A 20272-nucleotide genomic window follows, 5' to 3' on the forward strand; every position below is an offset into this window, starting at 1 on the left:
TGAATTTCCTCACTATTTGTTCATATGAGAATGTCTTAATTGCTTCCACAGTTTTGGAAGACAGTTTTGCCATATGCATAATTCTTGCTTGGCAGCGTTTTTTGTTTGGTTTGCTTTTAGCGCTTTAAATATGTCACCCTGCTGTCTTCTTTTTTTTTTTTTTTTTTTAGAAGGAAGGAAGGATAGAAGGAAGGAAGGGAGGAAGAAAGGGAAACATCTTTAAACATTTTCTTATTTTATTATATTTTGTTTGTTTGTTTGTTTGTTTTTTACATGGGCTGGGGCCGGGAATCGAACCGGGGTCCTCCGGCATGGCAGGCAAGCACTCTTGCCCGCTGAGCCACCGCGGCCCGCCCCACCCTGCTGTCTTCTTGCCTCCATGGTTCCTGAAGAGAAATTGACACACCTTCATCTTATTCAGGTTCCCTTGTTTGTGAAAGTTGCTTCTTTCTTGCAGCTTTCAGAATTCTCTCTTTATCTTTGGCATTTAGTAGTTTGATTATAATATGCTGCAGTGTGGGTCTATTTGGGCTTATCTTATTTGGGATTCCTTGAGCATATTGAATGTATATATTCATGTCTTTGGTTAAATTTGGGAAGTTTGCAGCTCTTATTACTATTTCTCCAGCCCTTCCTTTCTTCTCTTTCTGGGACTCCAACAATGCATATATTAGTATGCTTGATTTTGTCCCACAGGTTGCTCAGGCTCTGTTTCTTTTCTTCATTCTTTCTTCTTTCTGCCCATTTGATTGGATGATTTTTCAAATTCACTGATTCTTTCTGCTGCCAGGTCCAACTTGCTGTTGAACCTCTCTAGGGGATTTTTAATTTCTGTTGCTATGGTTTTCATCTCTGGTTCCTTTTCATAATTTCCATCTCTCAATTGATATTCCTTTTGTGTTTATCTATCATTTTCCTGAATTCCCTTATTTCTTTGTCCGTATTTTCCTTTAGTTCTTTGAGCAACATGCTTAAATATTAAGACCTTTTTTTAAAAAAAAAAAAAAATTCTTGTCTAATATATCCTAAGTCGGGTCCTCCTTACTGATTGTTTCTAATGCTTTGATTTTTTCCTTTGACCATGACTTCCTGTTTCTTTATATATTTTGTAGCCTTTTGTTGAAACCTGGGCATTTTGGTATTTTAATGTGTTATTTTTGGAATTTAGACTCTGAGGCGTCTACTCCTTAATCTTATATCTTACCATTTATGACAAAACTTTCCTTGCATGCCAAGAGCTAACCAAAAAAAAAGGGGGAAGAAAGAAACACCTTTCCCAGTCTTTGCATATTGACCTGTGTGACTGCTTTCCTTCAGGGCTTATCCATAGGATGAGTTTAGAGAATAGATCCAGGCCAAAGTGTGGAGGCTGCCCTGATCCTTTCTGAGCACTGTCTTGTCTTGAGCATGTACATGTGGCCTGTGTTTGGTTAGGAATGTCTCCCATTTCTTAGGACATGTCCCCGGGCACTGCACTCTATATTCCACGGCCACCAATCTCTCGCCTCATGCATCATGATTGGACTGTTCTTCCACAGTGTTTTCTAGGATGATCCTGTGAGCTAATTTCTATAGTCAGGGTAAGTTCTAGGATCATGAATCGAGATCGGGCCAGACATTGTGCTCCTTCTGGAATGGAATCAGGAATCTGCACGTAGAGGCAGTGAGGGGGGAGGAGAGGCCTGCCAGCATGCCACAGAATCCTACCACTTTTAAGTACCTTTTTTCTTTTCTTTTTGGCATGGGCAGTGTGCCGGTTTGAAAGGATGTATACACCCTAGAAAAGCCATGTTTTAATTCTAATCCATTTTGTAAAGGCAGTTTCTCCTAATCCCTATTCAGTACTGTATGTTTGAAACTGTAATTAGATCATCTCCCTGGAGATGTGACTCAATCAAGAGTGGTTGTTAAATTGGATTAGGTGGAGACGTGTCTTCACCCATTCTAGGTGGGTCTTGATTACTTTGCTGGAATCCTATAAAAGAGAGATTCTGAGAGAGCTGAATGATGTAGCCACGAGAAGCAGAGAGTCCACCAGCCAGCGACCTTTGGAGATGAGAAAGGAAAATGCCTCCCAGGGAGCTTCATGAGACAGGAAGCCAGGAGAGAAAGCTAGCAGATGACGCCATGTTTGCCATGTGCCTTGTCAGATGAGAGGGAAACTCTGACCATGTTCATCATGTGCCTTCTCACTTGAGAGAGAAACCCTGAACTTCATTGGCCTTCTTGAACCAAGGTGTCTTTCCCTGGATGCCTTAGATTGTATATTTCTATAGACTTGTTTTAATTGGGACGTTTTCTCGGCCTTTGAACTATAAAGTAGCAATTTATTAAGTCCCCCCTTTTTAAAAACCGTACCATTTCTAGTATATCGCATCCCAGCAGCTAGCAAACTAGAACAGGCAGGCTCTGGGTCTCCAGTATGGCAGGTGAGAATTTTGCCACTGAGCCACCATTGCACTGCCTAAGTACCCTTTTTCCTTACTTGGCTTTTGCCCTGCTTCTACAGTCCTTTAACAGTCTTCTGGAGCTTTGAGATAGATGCTTCTGCCAGTTCTTGCTGATTCAAAGTTTCTGTGGAAAGATGGAGCCCAGAAACATCTTACTGTACCATCTTGATCCTCTTGTATGAATTTTTGACAGAACATAGGTTTTAGCATGAGGCTGGATTTATTTGGAGTTTTCAAAAATTACTACTGAGCCTGGAAACTTCGGGACAATCATAAATGAGTGAGTTGTAGGCATGTGAAAGACAAGATTCTTCTAAGTTCAGTTTATCGGTATTTGGCATTCAGTTGGAGAAACAGGGTCCCACACTTTACCTTAATGATGTTAAATATGGTTTTTCTTAATACTCTTTTTGAACATCAATTAGGAAGACACTTAGACACAAGTTGAGTTGGCTGTTGGTTACAGGGCTGTGTACACTTATGATTTGTACATATGTTGTATTTGAATGAAATGATCAAAAAACACCAAAGACTGGAGAGAGATTGCCCTCTCTCACTGTGTTTGGAAAATTATGCTAATCATGTTAATACTTCCTGCAGATTTTATGTTCCCTTTGTGGTTTTACCTAGTATGCATTTGGGCAATATTTTATTCTGAGGAATTTGGAGTTTAAAGGTGGGTTGCCTTTTTTTTAATAGGACAAAAATTATGAATTTATGGAGTTAATTTTAAAGAATTCCTATTAATTTACTGGGTTTAACATACACAGGCCTTATTTGAAAAGGTAAGAATATTAGACACTTTAATATACTCAGATTATAGATCTTGCTCAGATGTCATTTGGCAGTAAAACCTTACAGAGTTAATGTTATTTTTCTGTTATCTTCAACCTGAAATCATGAGAGGTTTTCCAGGCAAAGTATTCTTGGTCCAATCTAATTCAATAAACATTCAACAAATATTTTAGCCCCTGCTGTTCACGGAGTGTTTTCTGATCAGTGAGCAGAATGCAGAAGTCCCTCTCTCATGGATCTTCCTGCCAGTAGGTCTTGTTTACTAATCACTGGTGTAACCTGGAACGAACTTACGGAATTGGCTCAGTGTGAGAAGAGTGGCGAGCTATAGCTGGAGGAACAAAACACCTGGCTGTGTCCCTGGTACTGGACTTTCTGGAATAAACCTCGAGCTCTTTTGGTGTTTTTGGTGGGATTGTGCTCACCAACTCCGCTGCTCTTGAATCTGTCCTGGAGAGTGCTTGCTGCCTTATACCCAGGTGGATGACTCCCAGCTTCACCCATTAGTGGGCATTAACGCCAGGGGGTTCCCCTGTACACGAAACTAGTATATCCACAGCAGAGGCCGTTTTTATAAGTGTAGGTGTGGAAAGCACCTCACTTCTTCTGGGTTCAAATTACGGCTCACTGGCTCATTAGCTCCCATCTGACCTTGCACAAACTACTTAACATTTTCAGTCCTTACTAGATCTGTAAAGCTAACTAATCAATCACAGAAGGTTGTTTTGATGATGAAATGAGGATTTTCTCAAAAGCACCTGAAACATGGAAGATATCTAATAAATGTTAGTTCCCTTCCTTCTCTCTGACCTCTTGAGCCAGTCCTTCATTACCCCGGATTTGCCGTGGCTGGCTGCAAGTGCCACTTTCAACTCTGCTGCTGTTTGTCTTTCTAATTTGGTTTGAAATCAAACTTCATTATATCTTTGCCCAAAATCATGAACTGGCTTCTTAGTTCTACCTGAATGAGATAAGTAACTCCCACTTAGCTTTCAAACCCTTCCTAATTCTCACAACCTCCCAATCTATGAAGCCTTGTTGTAGTAGTTTATTCTAGCACGTCTGCATCTGCCACTGTCCCACAAGACCCGCTCTTTACACCAGCTCCTAGCTGGCCTAGTTTGCCCTCTCTTCTTCTGTCCCCTTTCTCAACCTGCCCCTCCCTCCTTCTGCCCCAGCTGAAATCTCTTCTGAAGTTTTCCATGGTTACCACCATACTGTACTGTACCATGTAGTTTAGCCCTAAATAGTGCTTGATGTAGTTGGTGCTTTCTTTGTTAATTAACTTTCTCCAAATAGTGTGTGACATTTTTAAGAGCTGTGTTTGATACTTGTACAGGTTCCCGTGGTAAGGGGTAGGCACTTAATGAATACCTGTTGCTTAAGTGAAATTGTCTCTGAGATGTGTAGAGATTTGCCCCTGAGGAATTTGAGAACAAATAACTCTGCTTTTCTCTTTGAAAAGGCCTCTTGAATTCAATGTGTTTAATATTCTCCCCTTTTGTAAAAGTTGTGCTAATTTTTGAAGACTTAGAAGAGGAAAAAATATTCACAAATCTGTTATCCATAACAGGTTTTGTAATCTTTTTTTTTTTTTTATTACATGGACAGGCACCGGGAATCGAACCCGGGTCCTCTGGCATGGCAGACAAGCATTCTTGCCTGCTGAGCCACCGTGGCCCGCCCTGTAATCATTTTTGATGATAAAAAAATACTTTAAAACATTTATGCTTTGTTTACCATTGAAGGGCTGTTATGTGTTCCACTGCTGTATAGGCATTTTCATTTGCAGTCTCATTTTATATGAACTTCCAAAAATACTGTGAAACTGGATAAATTTGTTATGAGAATTTTTAACAGTCTTTTTCTTTAAACAACTTCCTTGTTCTTTGAAATGCCTAATTTAAGAGTATCATTTTACTTGTGCTGTAAAAGCTTTGTGGAATTATCATTACTATAACGTAGAATTTCAAGTTCAGAAAAGATATGTATTCCAGTAATGCACAGAGCACGATGCTAGGTGCTTTGAGGGATATGAGGTTGAATGATTGCTTTGCTCAGTCATTTCCTATGTTCAAGGAATTAATAGTCCAGCATGTAAAGGTGGCCATGGAAAGGACGAGAGAAGTAGCCATGGAGCGAGGGGTTGCCTAGAGGTTGGTGTCACTATCTTTCTGGCTGATGTAAGGACACTGTGCCTTGCCCTGCAGTAGTGATGCGGTTTCCGTGCTCTCGTCTCTCAGGTTGGCTTGCCTTGGGAGCCGTAAGGGATTGCTTGTCCTGAGCGCGGGGTAACCGCTGACATCCGCCATGTCCTCGAGGCCTTTGGAAAGTCCACCTCCTTACAGACCTGATGAATTGTAAGTAAATACTTCTTTAGGATTAAAATTTTTTTTTAAGTATCAAATGTGAAAAGAAATAGTTTTAAATCTGCATGTATATTGGGGGGCACGGGTGGTTCAGTGGTTAGAATGTCCACCTTTCACGTGGGAGGCCTGGGTTCGACTCCTGGACCAAGCACTGCCACCCCCCACAAAAGGAATTTGCATATATGTTTGGTCCTTTTGTTTTTTAGTCCTTTTTGTTTTTCACAAATGATGTGAAGCTTCTATATTAATTCCTTGCTTAGATGGTTGTTGGCAACATGTTGCCAATTTTTTTCATAAAGTTTTATTGAATACAGTTCAGTCTACAGTTCAGTGGTTTTTAGTATATTCAGTTGTACAACCATCACCATAATAATTTTAGAACGTTTTTGTCACCCATTGACAGTCACTACCCACTTCTCCCCAGCCCTAAGTAACCACTCATCTGTTTTCTAATACATGTGACTATTCTGGGCATTTCACGTAAATAGAATCATACAGTATATGTTCTTTTGTGACTGGCATCTTCCACTTAGGATATTGTTTCCATATTGTCGACTTTAAGCATGATAAAATAAGAGGCAGAGTTGAAGGTTCCGAGATCCTTTGGTCACTTGGGGATTTGACCATAAATTTAAAAATTTATAATTTGCTACCAGGCACTGATAGAGATTACCTTCTTTAAATGGCTTCTAAGCGTAGCATGACTGTGGCGGGGGGTGCTCCTGCTGTGCCGTATCCTTAGTGAGTCGTGAACATGGCCGTGCTTCGTTGTGTGTGACAACGCGGTTCTGCAAATGCTGGAGAATAAATATATTAAGTACTGATACTGATTTTATGTGCTTTTTTCAAAACAAGGTGATGGTGGTGCAGCAGTGGCTCAGTGGCAGAATTCTCATCTGCCATGCGGGAGTCCTAGGTTCAATTCCCAGTGCCTGCCCATGCAAAAAATAAAAATAAAATAAAATGCAAAAAAAAAAAAAAAAAACAAAAAACAAGGTGATATATAACATGCATATAGAAAAGGGCACCAGACCCATGGGTGATAGGATTGAAGGCAAAGTAAATGAACACACAGTTATCGCCCAGGTCAGTAAACAGAGCACCCCAAAAACGTGTGTCCTCTGCGTGTCCTCTCCTTGTCCTCAGGAGACCACTGTCCTGACATAATCATCACTTACTTGCTTTTCTTTATTATTTTACCACTTTGTAAATCCTAAACAATACAGATTAGTTTTGCTTATTAGTTCAATAATTAGTATTGAACAAAATAATACACGTTCATAAAAACATGTAATAATGCTGCTATAATATATCTTGTTTCTTTCAGCATTGTTTATAACGTTTATCCACACTGTAGAAATATAATGCAAGTAATATATGTAATTTTACATTTTTTAAGCCACATTTAAAATAAAAGGCAAAATGAATTTTTATAATATATTCCATTTAACCTACCATATCCCAAATGTTATCATTTCAGTGATACAGAAATTATTCATGAGATATCTTACATTCTTTTTTTCACACTAAATCTTTGAAATTTGGTATGTATTTTGCATTTACAGCATAACTTATTTGGGGCTAGCCATATTTCAAGTACTTAATAATCACATGTGGCTAATAGTTTTTGTATCGGACAGCGCCAGTTCTATAATACTGTGTTGTATGGACATAGCACAGCTTATTTAACCATTGCACTGTAGATGGATATTTGGATTGTTTCAGTTTTGGGATTATCATAAATAATGCTGCAGTGAGAGCTTATACTGTTGATGGGAGTGTGATACAATCACTTCGGAAGACAGTTTGATATTGTCTAGTAGAGCTGAAGATGCAAAATCTCTGACCTAGAAATTCTTCTCCTGGATAGATACCCTAGAAAATAAGTCCTTGTATGTAATCAGAATACATATTTAAGGTGGTCAGAGCTACTTTTCATGACAGCTTCAAATGGAGGTAACCCAAATGTCCAAGTAGAATGGGTTTTGAGATTTTCATACCTGACATTTTCAAAGACCATCTTAACAGTTTTCTTGTCAGTTTCCCCATTTACTTTTCATTCTCATGTATTCAGGTAATTTCATTGATTTCTTGTGTTTAGTAGCACCAGGTGGTAAGATGCCTTTCTTTGGAATGAGGAAGACATGTGGAAATAATGGTAAAAACAGAAGGAATCAGTTCACTTCAGGAGTTGAATTTTACCTTCAGTGTGTCTGCTGCCAGTAGTCTGTTTATGATTAAGTAACTGGAGTTTGCAAAGTGTTTTTACAAAGGAGATTCAATATTCAATTAGGCATACTTGTTACTCTTAGCTCGTACCATACTCACACCATATTACATAATCGTGTAGTCATGTCTTTACTAGCCTACTGCCCTGAGAGAGACTAGACATTGTGATGGGCCCAGAGTGAGTCTTGTGTTCCCGGTACCTAGCACGGTACACAGCACATGTCAGCTTGGCAACACCAGTAAAGTGTACATCAGGATTTCGGGGTGGGGTTGTATGTCAATATTTTTTATTAACATGACCCTGGGTAGGTCAGGGTATGTGTCATATCGGAATGCACCGGTTTTGAATCACACAGATAAAAGGGTTGAAACCATTGTTCTAAACTGCCTGATCCAGCCTCCAGAGATGTGATTTAATTAATAAAGAGTGCTTAATCTGAGAATTTTGTATATCACCAGATGATTCTAATATGCAGCAAAACTTTAGAACTTTTGCTCTGTAGAGTACTAAGGCAGTGGTTCTCAAAGTATAGTTCCCAGACTAGCAGCATCAGCGTCACGTGGAAACTTATCTGACCTTGGATCTGCAGAATCAGAAACTCCCGTGGGTGTGGGGCCCAGCAGTCTATGTTTTCACAAGCAGTGTAAGTGGTTCTCATGCACGGTGTCCTGAGGGTTCAGTGGGGCAGAACTAATAATAGTTTCATTGACCAATGGTTTGTTTAAATTATTCTAAGAGCTTGATGTGTTCTCTTTGCTTAAAACCACCAAAAAATACTAACTGGTCTTATTTTCATGTGCATTTCAGCAAACCAAACCATTATGCACCAAGCAATGACATATATGGTGGAGAGATGCACGTTCGACCAATGCTCTCTCAGCCAGCGTATTCCTTCTACCCGGAAGACGAAATTCTTCACTTCTACAAATGGACCTCTCCTCCAGGAGTGATTCGGATTCTGTCAATGCTCATTATCGTGGTGTGCATTGCCATATTTGCCTGTGTAGCCTCCACACTTGCCTGGGACAGAGGCTATGGAACCGCCTTCATGGGAGGTGGCTTAGGCTACCCATATGTTGGAAGTGGCTTTGGTGGCTTTGGAAGTAACTATGGCTATGGTTATGGGTACGGATATGGCTATGGAGCAGGCTACACAGACCCAAGAGCGGCAAAGGGCTTCCTATTGACTATGGCTGCTTTTTGTTTCATTGCAGCATTGGTGATATTTGTTACCAGCGTTATAAGATCTGACATATCCAGAACAAGAAGGTATTACTTGACTGTGATAATAGTGAGTGCTGTTCTGGGCATTATGGTGTTTATTGCCACAATAGTATATATAATGGGAGTCAACCCAACAGCTCAGGCTTCTGGATCTATGTTCGGTTCTCAAATTAATGCCCTTTGCAACCAGTTTTCTACACCTGCAGCTACTGGACTCTACGTGGATCAATATTTGTATCACTTCTGTGTGGTGGATCCCCAGGAGGTATGAGTAGTGGTTTTTTTCCTCTCCCCTCCTTTTCCTTACGTCAGACACTTTCAATTCAGGATGCCCAATAGAACCACTTGGAGAATGTTAAAAAATATTGATGCCAAGGTCACACTTCTGACCAGTTACATCAGTTTTGGGGGAGGGGTTGGGTGTTAATATTTTTTATGAACACTTTGGTTAAGATGTAATTCATTTACCACTCAACTTACCAATTTAATATACAGTTCATTGCTTTTTAGTATATTCACAGCATTGTGCAACCATCACCACAGCACATTTTAGAACATTTTCATCATCCCAAATAGAAACTTCCATTAGCAGCAGAAGAAGCAAAACTTCCTTTTCCCTTCTCTGAGCCCAAGGCAGCAATAACCTACTTTTTGTGTCCATGAATTTGCCTTTTCTGGGTGTTTTATATAAATAGAATTAGACAATTTGTGGTCTTTTATAAATAGCTTATTTTACTTAGGATAATGTTTTCAAAATTCATCCATTTATCATATGTATCAGTACTTTATTCCTGAATAAAATTCCGTCTTATGGATATATCAGATTTTATTTATCCATTCATCAGTTGATGGACATTTGGTTGTTTCTACTTTGGTTCTTATGAATGATGCTATGAACATTCATGTATAGTTTTGCTTTTTTTTTTTTGGCATGGGTAGGCACCAGGAATCGAACCCAGGTCTCCATCATGGCAGGAGAGAACTCTGCCCCTGAGCCACTGTCACACCACCCTCATGTATAGTTTTAATGTGGACAGATGGGTATATATTTACATGTGGAATTGCTGGGTGTTTTAGTTTGCTAGGCTGCTGAAAGCAGATACTGTAAAATGAGTTGGTTTTTAACAATGGAATTTATTAGCTTACAGTTTTGAGGCTGAGAAAATTTCCAAGTCAAGGTATCATCAAGGCGATGCTTTTTTCCCAAAGACCATCTGCCATCCATCCTTGGGTCCACTGCCACATGGCAGGGGACATGGTGATGTCTGCTGGTCTCACTTCTCTTCTGGGTTCGTTACTTTAAGCTTCTTGTTCTGTTGCTTTCTGTTTCTCTCTCTCTCTTTTGCTGTTTAAAGGACTCCCATAAAAGGAATTAAGACCTATCTTAAGAGAGGTGGGTCACATCTTCGCTGAAGTAGCCCCCTCAAAAGAGTCCATTTACGATGGGTCCACCCCCACAGGAGTGGATTAACTTTAAGAACATGCTTTCCTGGGGTACATGCAGTTTCAAACCACTGCACTGGGTCTTGCGGTAAATCTGTTTAACATTTTGATAAACTGCCAAACTGTTTCCCAGTGACGATACCACTTTATATTCCCACCAGTAAGATCTGAGGATTCCAGTTTCTCCTCATTCTCTCCCACACTTGTTATTGTCTGTTTGATTATAAACATGCTGGTGAGCATGCAGTGGTAGGTCATTGTGATTTTGTTTTGCATTTCCTTATTGTCTAGTGATGCTGTTTTTCATGTGCTTGTTGACCACTTGTATATCTTCTTTGGAGAAATTTCTATTGAGATCCTTTGCCCACTTTTTAATTGGGCTCTTTGTCTTTTTTTTTTTTTTATAATTGAGTTGTAAGAATTCTTTACATAACTAAATATAAGTCCCCTATCAAATATATGATTTGCAAATATTTTCCCTCATTCTTCAGGTTCTTTTTTTTCACTTTCTTAATGATGTGCTTTGTACAAAAGTTTTTAAATTTGATGATGTCTAGTTTAACTTTTCTTTTGTTATCTGTGCCTCTGGTGTCATATCTAAGAAGGCTTTGCCTAATTCAAGGTCACATAGATTTTATTCCTTTTTTTTTTTATTTTATAATTTTATCTCTTATAGTTAAGTCCTCATCCATTTTAAGTTAATTTTGGGTGTAGTGTAAGGAAAGTAGCCAACATTCTTTTGCATCTCAATATCCAGTTGTCACAGCATCATTTGTTGAAAGGACTATTCTTTTTCCCCAATGAATGGCTTTTGTGCCCTTATCCAAAATCAGTTGACCATAAATGTGAGAGTTTATTTCTAGACTTTCCGTCCTATTCTACTGATCTATATTGATTGCTTGATTACTTTTATCTTTGAAGTTAGTGATGTATATGGATTACTTGGGAAGAGTGATTCTTCCAACTTTGTTCTTTTTCAAGAAATTGTTTTGGCTATTCAGGAACATGTGCATTTCCGTATGAATTTTAGGGTCCACTTGTCAATTTCTGCAAAAAAAGCCAGTTGGGAATTTCAATAGTTGCATTGTTTCTATGAATCGATTTATGGAGCGCTGCTGTCTTAACAATATTAAATCTTCCTATTAATGAACATAGGTTACCTTTCCATTTATTCATGTCTTCTTTAAATTCTTTCAAAAGTATTTTGCAGTTTTCAGAGTGGATGTCAGTATTTTTAAAAGCTATCCAGTGATTCAAATGCTCAGGCATGGAGGAGAGCTCTGCCATCTGTAACTGTGGTCACTTAATTATAGTAACAAAGACGTTTCTGGATTACTAATCTTATATTCCTTGGAATTTTTTTTTCTTACAGTGACTCAGGAATTCCCATTCTTTTACTTGCATGAGTTAGTCCTTTTTCGGTAAAAAGGTTAGTTCTTTTTCAGTAAGGACGCTTATTTTGAAGACTGAAATGTTTTCCCTGCAAATGTAGATTTTCAGAGGGGTTGTTGCCATTTAAGATGTATCTTTGGGGCTGAGGATTGGTATTCCTATCTTACTCATCCCTTATCCCTCTCAGTCCACTGACCACCTCAAACCTGTTTTCTTTGCAAAAGGATGTCACTGTCAGACAGCTGAAAGGAGAGCCTTTGCTGCATATCCAGGGCAGCAACATGGTACCTGCCTCTACTTCAAGTTCAGGTCGAAATAGCACTTAATTCCTATCAGACATTGGGAGAAATGTCACAGGGTCCTTTCTAGTAAGTGTTCTAGAGACTCCTAAAACAGAAACCTACCAGAGCAAATGCATCATCAGTCCATTTGCTTTAATTTATAGTTTGATCAGCTCCATATCCTCATAATTTATGGTAAAGCAGATGCTTTTTGAACTGAAATTTACTTTCAGGGTAAAGGTTTGCCAAAAATATATTTTGAACGTGATTATTAAGCATGACTGGTAATTTTTTTCAAACCCTTTAAAGGTATACCAATGTTTGAGATCATTATTGGCTGTTCTCATCTGTCAATAAAAATATGGCTGTTAAGTGTACGGGCTTTGGAGCCCTGAAATGGGGATGGTGATGCAAGCATAGTCTGCGGATTCAGTCAGCAGTCTGTGTGCATGTGTTTTGCTGACCTTAGCCCAATAATTGCAGGTTAAGTTTTAATGGTATTTCTAAAGTGTAATAGTTTGCTTCAATTTTATGTCAATTAAGGCACAAATATTTAGTAGGAACTTAGATGATGTGGGTTTTAGTAATTTGTAGAGAGTGCATTGTGATAAATAAGAAATTAAAAAACTAATCATGTCAATATCTTTAATTCCCTTTTTAGGCCATTGCCATTGTACTGGGGTTCGTACTGATTGTGGCTTTTGCTTTAATAATTTTCTTTGCTGTGAAAACTCGAAGAAAGATGAGCCGGTATGACAAGTCGAATATTTTGTGGGACAAGGAACACATCTTTGAGGAGCAGCCACCCAATGTCGAAGAGTGGGTGAGTGTAGAAAATATCAATGAACTTCCAATCTTTTATTAAATCCCAAGGTTACTGTCTCTAACCTTAAGTTTTAGTGCTTTATAAAACCTTGTTCAGAAGTATTGTCTATGTGTGTTGCAAAAGTTGTTGCTTCATTTTTTTGAACTTCTTTATTGTGTAGTATAACATACATACAAAGCAATGAAATAAAAAGGCAATGATTTTCACTCTTCAACAAATAGTTACAGTACAGATCCCAGAGTTTGTCATGGACTACCATGTGATCCTCTCATATTTTTCCTTTTAGCTGCTCCAGAATATGGGAGGCTAGAGGGCTTAAATGTTTTTTTTTATCATTGCAATCAACTTTTTTCCTTCTTTTTTTTGTGAAAAATAACATATATACAAAAATGTTATAAATTTCAAAGCACAGCACCACAATTAGTTGTAGAACATATTTCAGAGTTTGACATGGTTTACAATTTCCCAACTTTAGGTTTTACTTCTAGCTGCTCTGAAATACTGGAGCATTCCTGTTCATTTGTTAAATCATATGTTTTCTGTATAACTCCACCATCACCTTTGATCTTTCCATTACTCTCTTAAGGGGTGTTTGGGTTATGGCAGTTCTAAATTTTTAATATTGGAAGGGTCTGTCACTACTAAGGAGTAGGGAGATGGAACTGTCTGGGTTTCAGGATTTATCTGGACCAGGGACCCTCTGGAGGTTGTAGGTATCTGGAAAGTTATTCTAGTGCATGGAACCCTTGTGAAATCTTATATATTGCCCTTATATATCTTGAGGATTGTGTTGCCCCATTTTACTCAGAATTTTGAAAGGGTGGGATAATTGTTAAGACTTTCACCATGAGGTAAATACCAGATTTCCATTTCCAAGGACTGGATCTAGCACTGAACGGAAAAGGCTTGTAAAGGAGTGATGCAGAAAGGTCTTGGCCTTTGCAAAACAAAAACAACCGCTTCTGCTCTCCCCCTTTGTTTTTCCCTTTGCTATTTTGGAGGGAAACACTGTTTGCCTGCGTGCTGTGATACTGGCTTTGTTCAGGATTTGCAGGAATGGGAGCAGGAGGCAGTACCTCTGTAACTCCCTCTGCATTTGCATAGGAAATACATCAGTGAGGCAGAGAAAGGCAGAGCCATTTCCTCCTTTGTTAATTATATCGGTAGGTGACTTCCTCTAGGATGATGTGATTTGTGACTGCCTAGAAGGCCCCTCTCTCAAAAAGTAAGCTGTCTTGAGAAGTATTTGGAATGAAATTTTGTTTCTCAAAAATACTGTTAGGATGTTGTTGTAAGCATCCTCAGAAACCGCTACCACAGGATTCTTTGAGTAGATTGATTTCATGCCATGAGGAGTAGATGAGTTCACTGGACATAGATTCTAAAGTAGATTGGCGTGGGTCAGTGGGAGTGTGGTGGGGAGGGCTAAGGGCAGGGTGTGAAGGCATAAAGGCCTTGATGATCTTGCAGTCTCCTTTAGCTTTAGCATCCAATAAGCCTGGGTATTTTTTTTTTTTAATACATTTAGAAATGTGTATAAATTTTTTTCTAGTTAGTTAAGGAACAAAATCGATGGCAGTATTAAGTATAATCATTACCCTCCCCTCTACGTGGAACATGACATCCAGGGGTGTGAGTATTCCTGGTAATAGGAGACACGACCCCCAGGAATCAGCCTGGCCTGGCACTGTGGGATCAGCAATGCCTTCCTGTCCAAATGGGGGAAAGAAGTGTAACTAAATGAGGTATCATGGCTGAGAGAGTTCAGATGGAGTCGAGAGGCTATTCTGGAGGCTGCTCTCAATGTAAGCTTCAGCTAGCTATTGCTAATTGCCACAGTTTTCCAACCCCCAAACAACATTATTCCTGTAACACTAAAGAACACGCAGGGCTCTATCTGAGATCCTACTAAAGTTGCACACACTAAGTTTACTTTTCAGAACTTAACACCATCAGATGGTTCCTAAAACAGATAAGTCTTGAAACCCAGAAGTGCCAGTATCTCCAAGAACATCAACCAGTTCCATCCTCCATCCCATATTGTTGACACCCCTTTTCAACATGAAAAAAATTAGAATGGACATAACCCAAACATCCCTAAGAATTGGGATGAATAGTTATAATAGGGAAGTTAGAATTTAACAAATAAGTGTGAGTACTGAATTATTACATTAATATTTCTTTTTAGTCTCCAGTGTTTTGGAGCAGCTAGAAATTGTGGAGCTGTGAAATTATGAAACTGTAACCCATACCAAACTTTGAAATGTGTTCTATAACTGCTTGTTAAAATGTACTTTGAAATTCATTGCTTTTTTGTATATTTGTTATATTTCCCATTAAAAAATGTTAAAAGAAAATTGATGCAGTATTTACAAAGCTGGAAGGGGTGAGGCGTGTCTGTGACAATGAGATAGATTCCAATTTTGTTCTCCTGCCCTCTAGTTGAAACCCTTGTTCTTTATTCCCTGTCCTCCTCCCCTTTTCCTTCTCCGTTTCCCACCTTATTTCCCTCCCTAGGATTTATAAGGTATGAAGGCATTAGAGTATGCTTTCTTTCATCCTTCAGCTCCAGGCAGAGTCACCTGTAGATGGAATAGGGCAGTCTGTTGTGAGCTGTGAAGTAAATGTTTTGCTGAGAGTTTCTGGGTGTGTCAGTTTTCACTGGCTGTTGAATTTGTTTACTTAAGGTTTCGAGAGCCTAGGAAAAATCTGACTCAAGGGAGACAGTGCCAGTAATATGAGTCCCAGCGAACTTTGGCCTGTCATCTAATTTTACTGTCATGGAGGTTTAATCAGGTTTAGGTGCTTTTGGTAATTGGGGGCAAGATAGCCCTAACAACTTAGCAGAGGTGGTGATGATGATTAAGCTGAAAGGATTACTTGCCTTGGACATGGTATCATTCTTATAAAGCCTCCTCACTGACTTCCTTGGAACTTGACACCCAATAGGGGGGTTTCACCTGTACTTCTGTTCTCTCTCTAGTAATAAACTAAACTGTTTTCATTGTATGAAACTTAATAAAGAATAATCTGATAAGTAGTAAATATATGATTTCGACTAATGTTTTATATGTTTTAATCACATGCAACTTTCTCATTTTTCTTCCCCTTCCCTTTAGTTTGTCCAATAAATGCCCGAGGAATTTATGCTCTTTGAAATAAGTTATTTGGTAGTGGTGTTAGTCACAGGCATTTGGTTTTTCCTTCCTTTCTCCACCCCCCTGCCGAAGTTCACTTTGTTGAACACACGTTCTCGTTCTTCTCTTTCCTCAGTTTACGGGAACAGCCAGATGTAGTGAATTACCCTTTTTTTCTCTGCTCTAATGCACTGTTCTGCTCAAATCAGTATCATTCTGATAATGAGCAATGAAAAAAGTGGCTGCAGAAGTAGAAATGTTAGACTTTGCTTCTGAAGTGGGTTAGTGATTTTTTCCTTTTGGTCGTTAGAGATTTTTACTTTATTTTATTAAAATATTTTTTTTGAGATATCTTCACACACCATACAGTCCATCCAAAGCATAAAATCAGTGGCTCACGATATGTATGTGCTAAGTGAAGATTAAAATTTTGGTTCTACTAATTATAGAGAACTAAGGAAGAAATTCCCCCTGTTGCTGATACCGGGTTGTTTTAGGGTAAGAAGAAAGAAGTTAACTAAGATAACAATTAGTTACTCAACATTAGTTTACTCTTTTTTTTTTACACAATATGAACATTCTTTTTTTCATCATGTACTTGTATGTTCATCATCATGATCATTTCTTAGAATATTTGCATCAATTCAGAAAAAGAAATAAAAAGAAAACAGAAAAAATATTCATGCATACCATACCCCTTACCCCTCCTTTTCATTGATCACTAGCATTTCAATCTACTAAATTTATTTTAATGTTTGTTCCCCCTATTACTTATTTATTTTTAATCCATATGTTTTACTCATCTGTCCATAAGGTATATAAAAGAAGCATCAGACACAAGGTTTTCACAACCACACAGTCACATTGTGAAAGCTATATCATTGTACAATCATCTTCAAGAAACATGGCTACTGGAACACAGCTCTACATTTTCAGGCAGTTCCCTCCAGCCTCTCTGTTATGCCTTAACTAAAAAGGGGATATCTAGTTAATGCGTTAGAGTAACATTCGGGATAACCTCTTGACTCTGTTTGGAATCTCTCAGCCATTGACACTTTATTTTGTCTCATTTCACTCTTCCTCCTTTTGGTTGAGAAGGTTTTCTCAATCCCTTGATGCTGAGTCTCAGCTCATTCTAGGATTTCTGTCCCATGTTGCCAGGAAGGTCCACACCCCTGGGAGTCATGTCCCACATAGATAGGGGGAGGGCTGTGAGTTTGCTTGTTGTGTTGGCTGAGAGAGGCCTCATCAATATTAGTTTACTCTTACCTTTGGGTATGTCTGTAAAATTCATTATCTTATTAAATCATGCTTTGTTTTTAGATTTTTATGTATTCAACATAAAATCTCCCAATTTTCAAGTATATTTTCAATTTTCTCCCACTTTCAAGTATACAGTTGATTGGTATTAACTACACTCACAGTGCTGTGCTGCCATCACTGCTGCATATTACCAAGACGTGTCTATCATTCCGAACAGACATTCCTCACTTACTCAGCATCAGCTCCCCATTCCCCGCTTCATCCGGCCTTGGACTTTTGACATTTTTAGGGTCCCTGTCCACAGAGCAGAGGCACCTCAGAAGCTGAGCCTTCAGAGTTTGAAATGAGTTTTGACCCTTTTATAGTATCTGTGAGAAAACTTGAAAATTTCTTATTTCCTATTCTTGAATCCCCAGCACCATATTTCTACTGCCTTCCTAGGGGTTTTTAGTTTTTTTTTCCCCTCCCCTTTCCAGGTACCTTGTCCTTTGTGGAATAAACAGGGTATTTTTGATTGTTAACCTGGTCCTGTGTACTCAGTTATTCGCTTGTTTGTATCAACATTGTTTTATTGTAAATGTTTTAAGATTCTTATTTAAATATGCAGATCTTTATTTTTTCTCTCATTCCTCAACTCTATATCTTACTGTTTTTTCTGAATTTAAAACAAAATATTCTATATGATTTTAAATGTAAAAGATTTTGAAAATACGGCAAAGTATAAAGAAAATTCTACAACCATCAGTTGCCATTTAATCTTTTTTTCTCTGCTTCTTATTCTGTATCAGAATTAAGATCATACCCCATCAGTGTAACATCCTGCCTTTTCTGACTTAACATTACATTGTGAGCATTTCACCATGTTATTAAATGTTCCTCAACATTTAAAAAAAATATTTTTATTGAGAAATTTTCACACACAGACATTCCATATGTGGTGTACAGTCATTGGCTCACAACATTACATAGTTGTGTATTCATCACCATAATCATTTTTCAGAATACTTACACCACTCCAGAAAAAGAAATACAAAGAAAAAAGAAAAAACTCATGTATACCATACACCTTACCCCTCCTTCTCATTAACCACTAGTATTTCCATCTGCCCCATTTATTTTGCCCTTTGTCCCTCCTATTATTTATTTATATTTTTTGCCATATATTTTTACTCGTCTGTCCATACCCTGGTTAAATGGTGCATCAGACACAAGGTTTTCACGATCACACAGTAGCCTTCAAGAATCAAGACTATTCAAACACAGCTCAACAGTTTCAGGTATTTCCCTCTAATCATTCTAATACTCCATAAACTAAAAAGGAATGTCTATATAGTGTATAAGTATAACTTCCAGGGTAACCTCTGAACTCTGTTTAAAATCTCTCAGCCACTGAAACTTTATTTTGTCTCATTTCTCTCTTCCCCTTTTGGTCAAGAAAGCTTTCTCAATCCCTTGATGCCAGGTCCCACCTTGTTCCCAGGATTTCTGTCCCACATTGCCAGGGAGATTTACACCCCTGGGAGTCATGTCCCAGGTAGGGGAGAGGCAGTACCTTTACCTGCTGAGTTGGCTTTGAGAGAGAGGCCACATCTGAGCAACACAATTGTAGGGGGTGACTGTTAGGCTTAATTTTATGTAGGCTTAGCTTATCCTTTACAGGAATAATTTTCATAAGAGCAGACCCCAAGATCGAGAGCACGGCCTGTTGATTTGGTTGTTCTCGCTGCTTATGAGAGTATCAGAAATTCTCTAAATTGAGAATGATAGAGGGAGGAGGCCTGGGGGCACAAATGAAATCAGAAGGAAAGATAGACAATAAAGACTGAGATAGTATAATTTAGGAATGCCTAGAATGTGTAATGATAGTGACTAAATGTAAAAATTTAAAAATGTTTTTGCATGAGGAAGAATAAAGGAATGTCAATACTGCAGGGTGTTGAAAATAAATGGTAATTAATATGTTAAAACTTTAACTTATGTGTGAGACTAAAGCAAAAAATGATTATTTGGTACAAAATTTATATTTTATCTAGTGCATTTATTTCCTAATACAAGTTGTGTGGACAGCTTAATTGAACACCATATAAGTATATGGAACCTTGAGTAGGGCATGTGATTTTGTAGGTTTGTCCAGAGTGATGCCCCGATAAATCCCAGAGTGATTTGAATAGTGAATAAAGAAGTATTTGCAAAGCCCCCTTGGGGGAATGGTGAGAAAGGGGGAAAACTCAACTTCCCCATGTGAAGAATTCTTGATATCCTCACAAGCAGTAGGGACAACCAAAGCAATAGGTGGAGCCCTCAATCTGGGGTTTGTTCATATGAAACTTAACCCCACAAAGGATAGGCTAAGCCTACTTAAAATTAGGCCTAAGAGTCACCCCCAAGAGAGCCTCTTTTGTTGCTCAGATGTGGCCTCTCTCTCCATCCAACACAACAAGCAAACTCACTGCCCTCCCCCTCTGTGTGTGGGACATGACTTCCAGGGATGTGGATCTTCCTGGCAACATGGGACAGAAATCCTATATAATGAGCTGGGACTCAGCATCAAGGAATTGAGAAAACCTTCTCGACCAAAAGGGGGAAGAGCGAAATGAGACAAAATTAAGTGTCAATGGCTGTTAGATTCCAAACAGAGTTGAGAGGTTATCCTGGAGATTATTCTTATGCATTATATAGATATCCCCTTTTTAGTTAAGGTGTAATGGAGAGGCACTTCAGGGAAGTGCCTGAAAATTTAGAGCTGTGCTCCATTAGCCATGTTTCTTGAAGATGATTGTATAATGATATAGCTTTCACAGTGTGATTATATGATTGTGAAAGCCTTGTGTCTGATGCTCCTTTTATCTACCTTATCGACAG

At 38.6% G+C, this 20272-nt stretch overlaps 1 protein-coding gene across 4 annotated transcripts in view; it reads left to right on the plus strand.

Annotated features, from left to right (window-relative positions):
- The window catches only part of OCLN (occludin), a 65736-nt gene that overhangs the window by 11198 nt on the left and 34266 nt on the right, over positions 1–20272 (plus strand). For all 4 annotated transcript variants that reach the window (XM_077117432.1, XM_077117431.1, XM_077117433.1 and 1 more), the window contains exons 2-4: positions 5489–5605; positions 8652–9333; positions 12846–13007. In XM_077117432.1, coding sequence (XP_076973547.1) covers positions 5556–5605; positions 8652–9333; positions 12846–13007 — 894 coding nt within the window. In that variant the 5' untranslated portion in view covers positions 5489–5555. The remainder of the gene's footprint in view (positions 1–5488; positions 5606–8651; positions 9334–12845; positions 13008–20272) is intronic.

Source organism: Tamandua tetradactyla, chromosome 9, assembly GCF_023851605.1.
Source record: "Tamandua tetradactyla isolate mTamTet1 chromosome 9, mTamTet1.pri, whole genome shotgun sequence".
NCBI classification, from domain to species: Eukaryota; Metazoa; Chordata; class Mammalia; order Pilosa; family Myrmecophagidae; genus Tamandua; species Tamandua tetradactyla.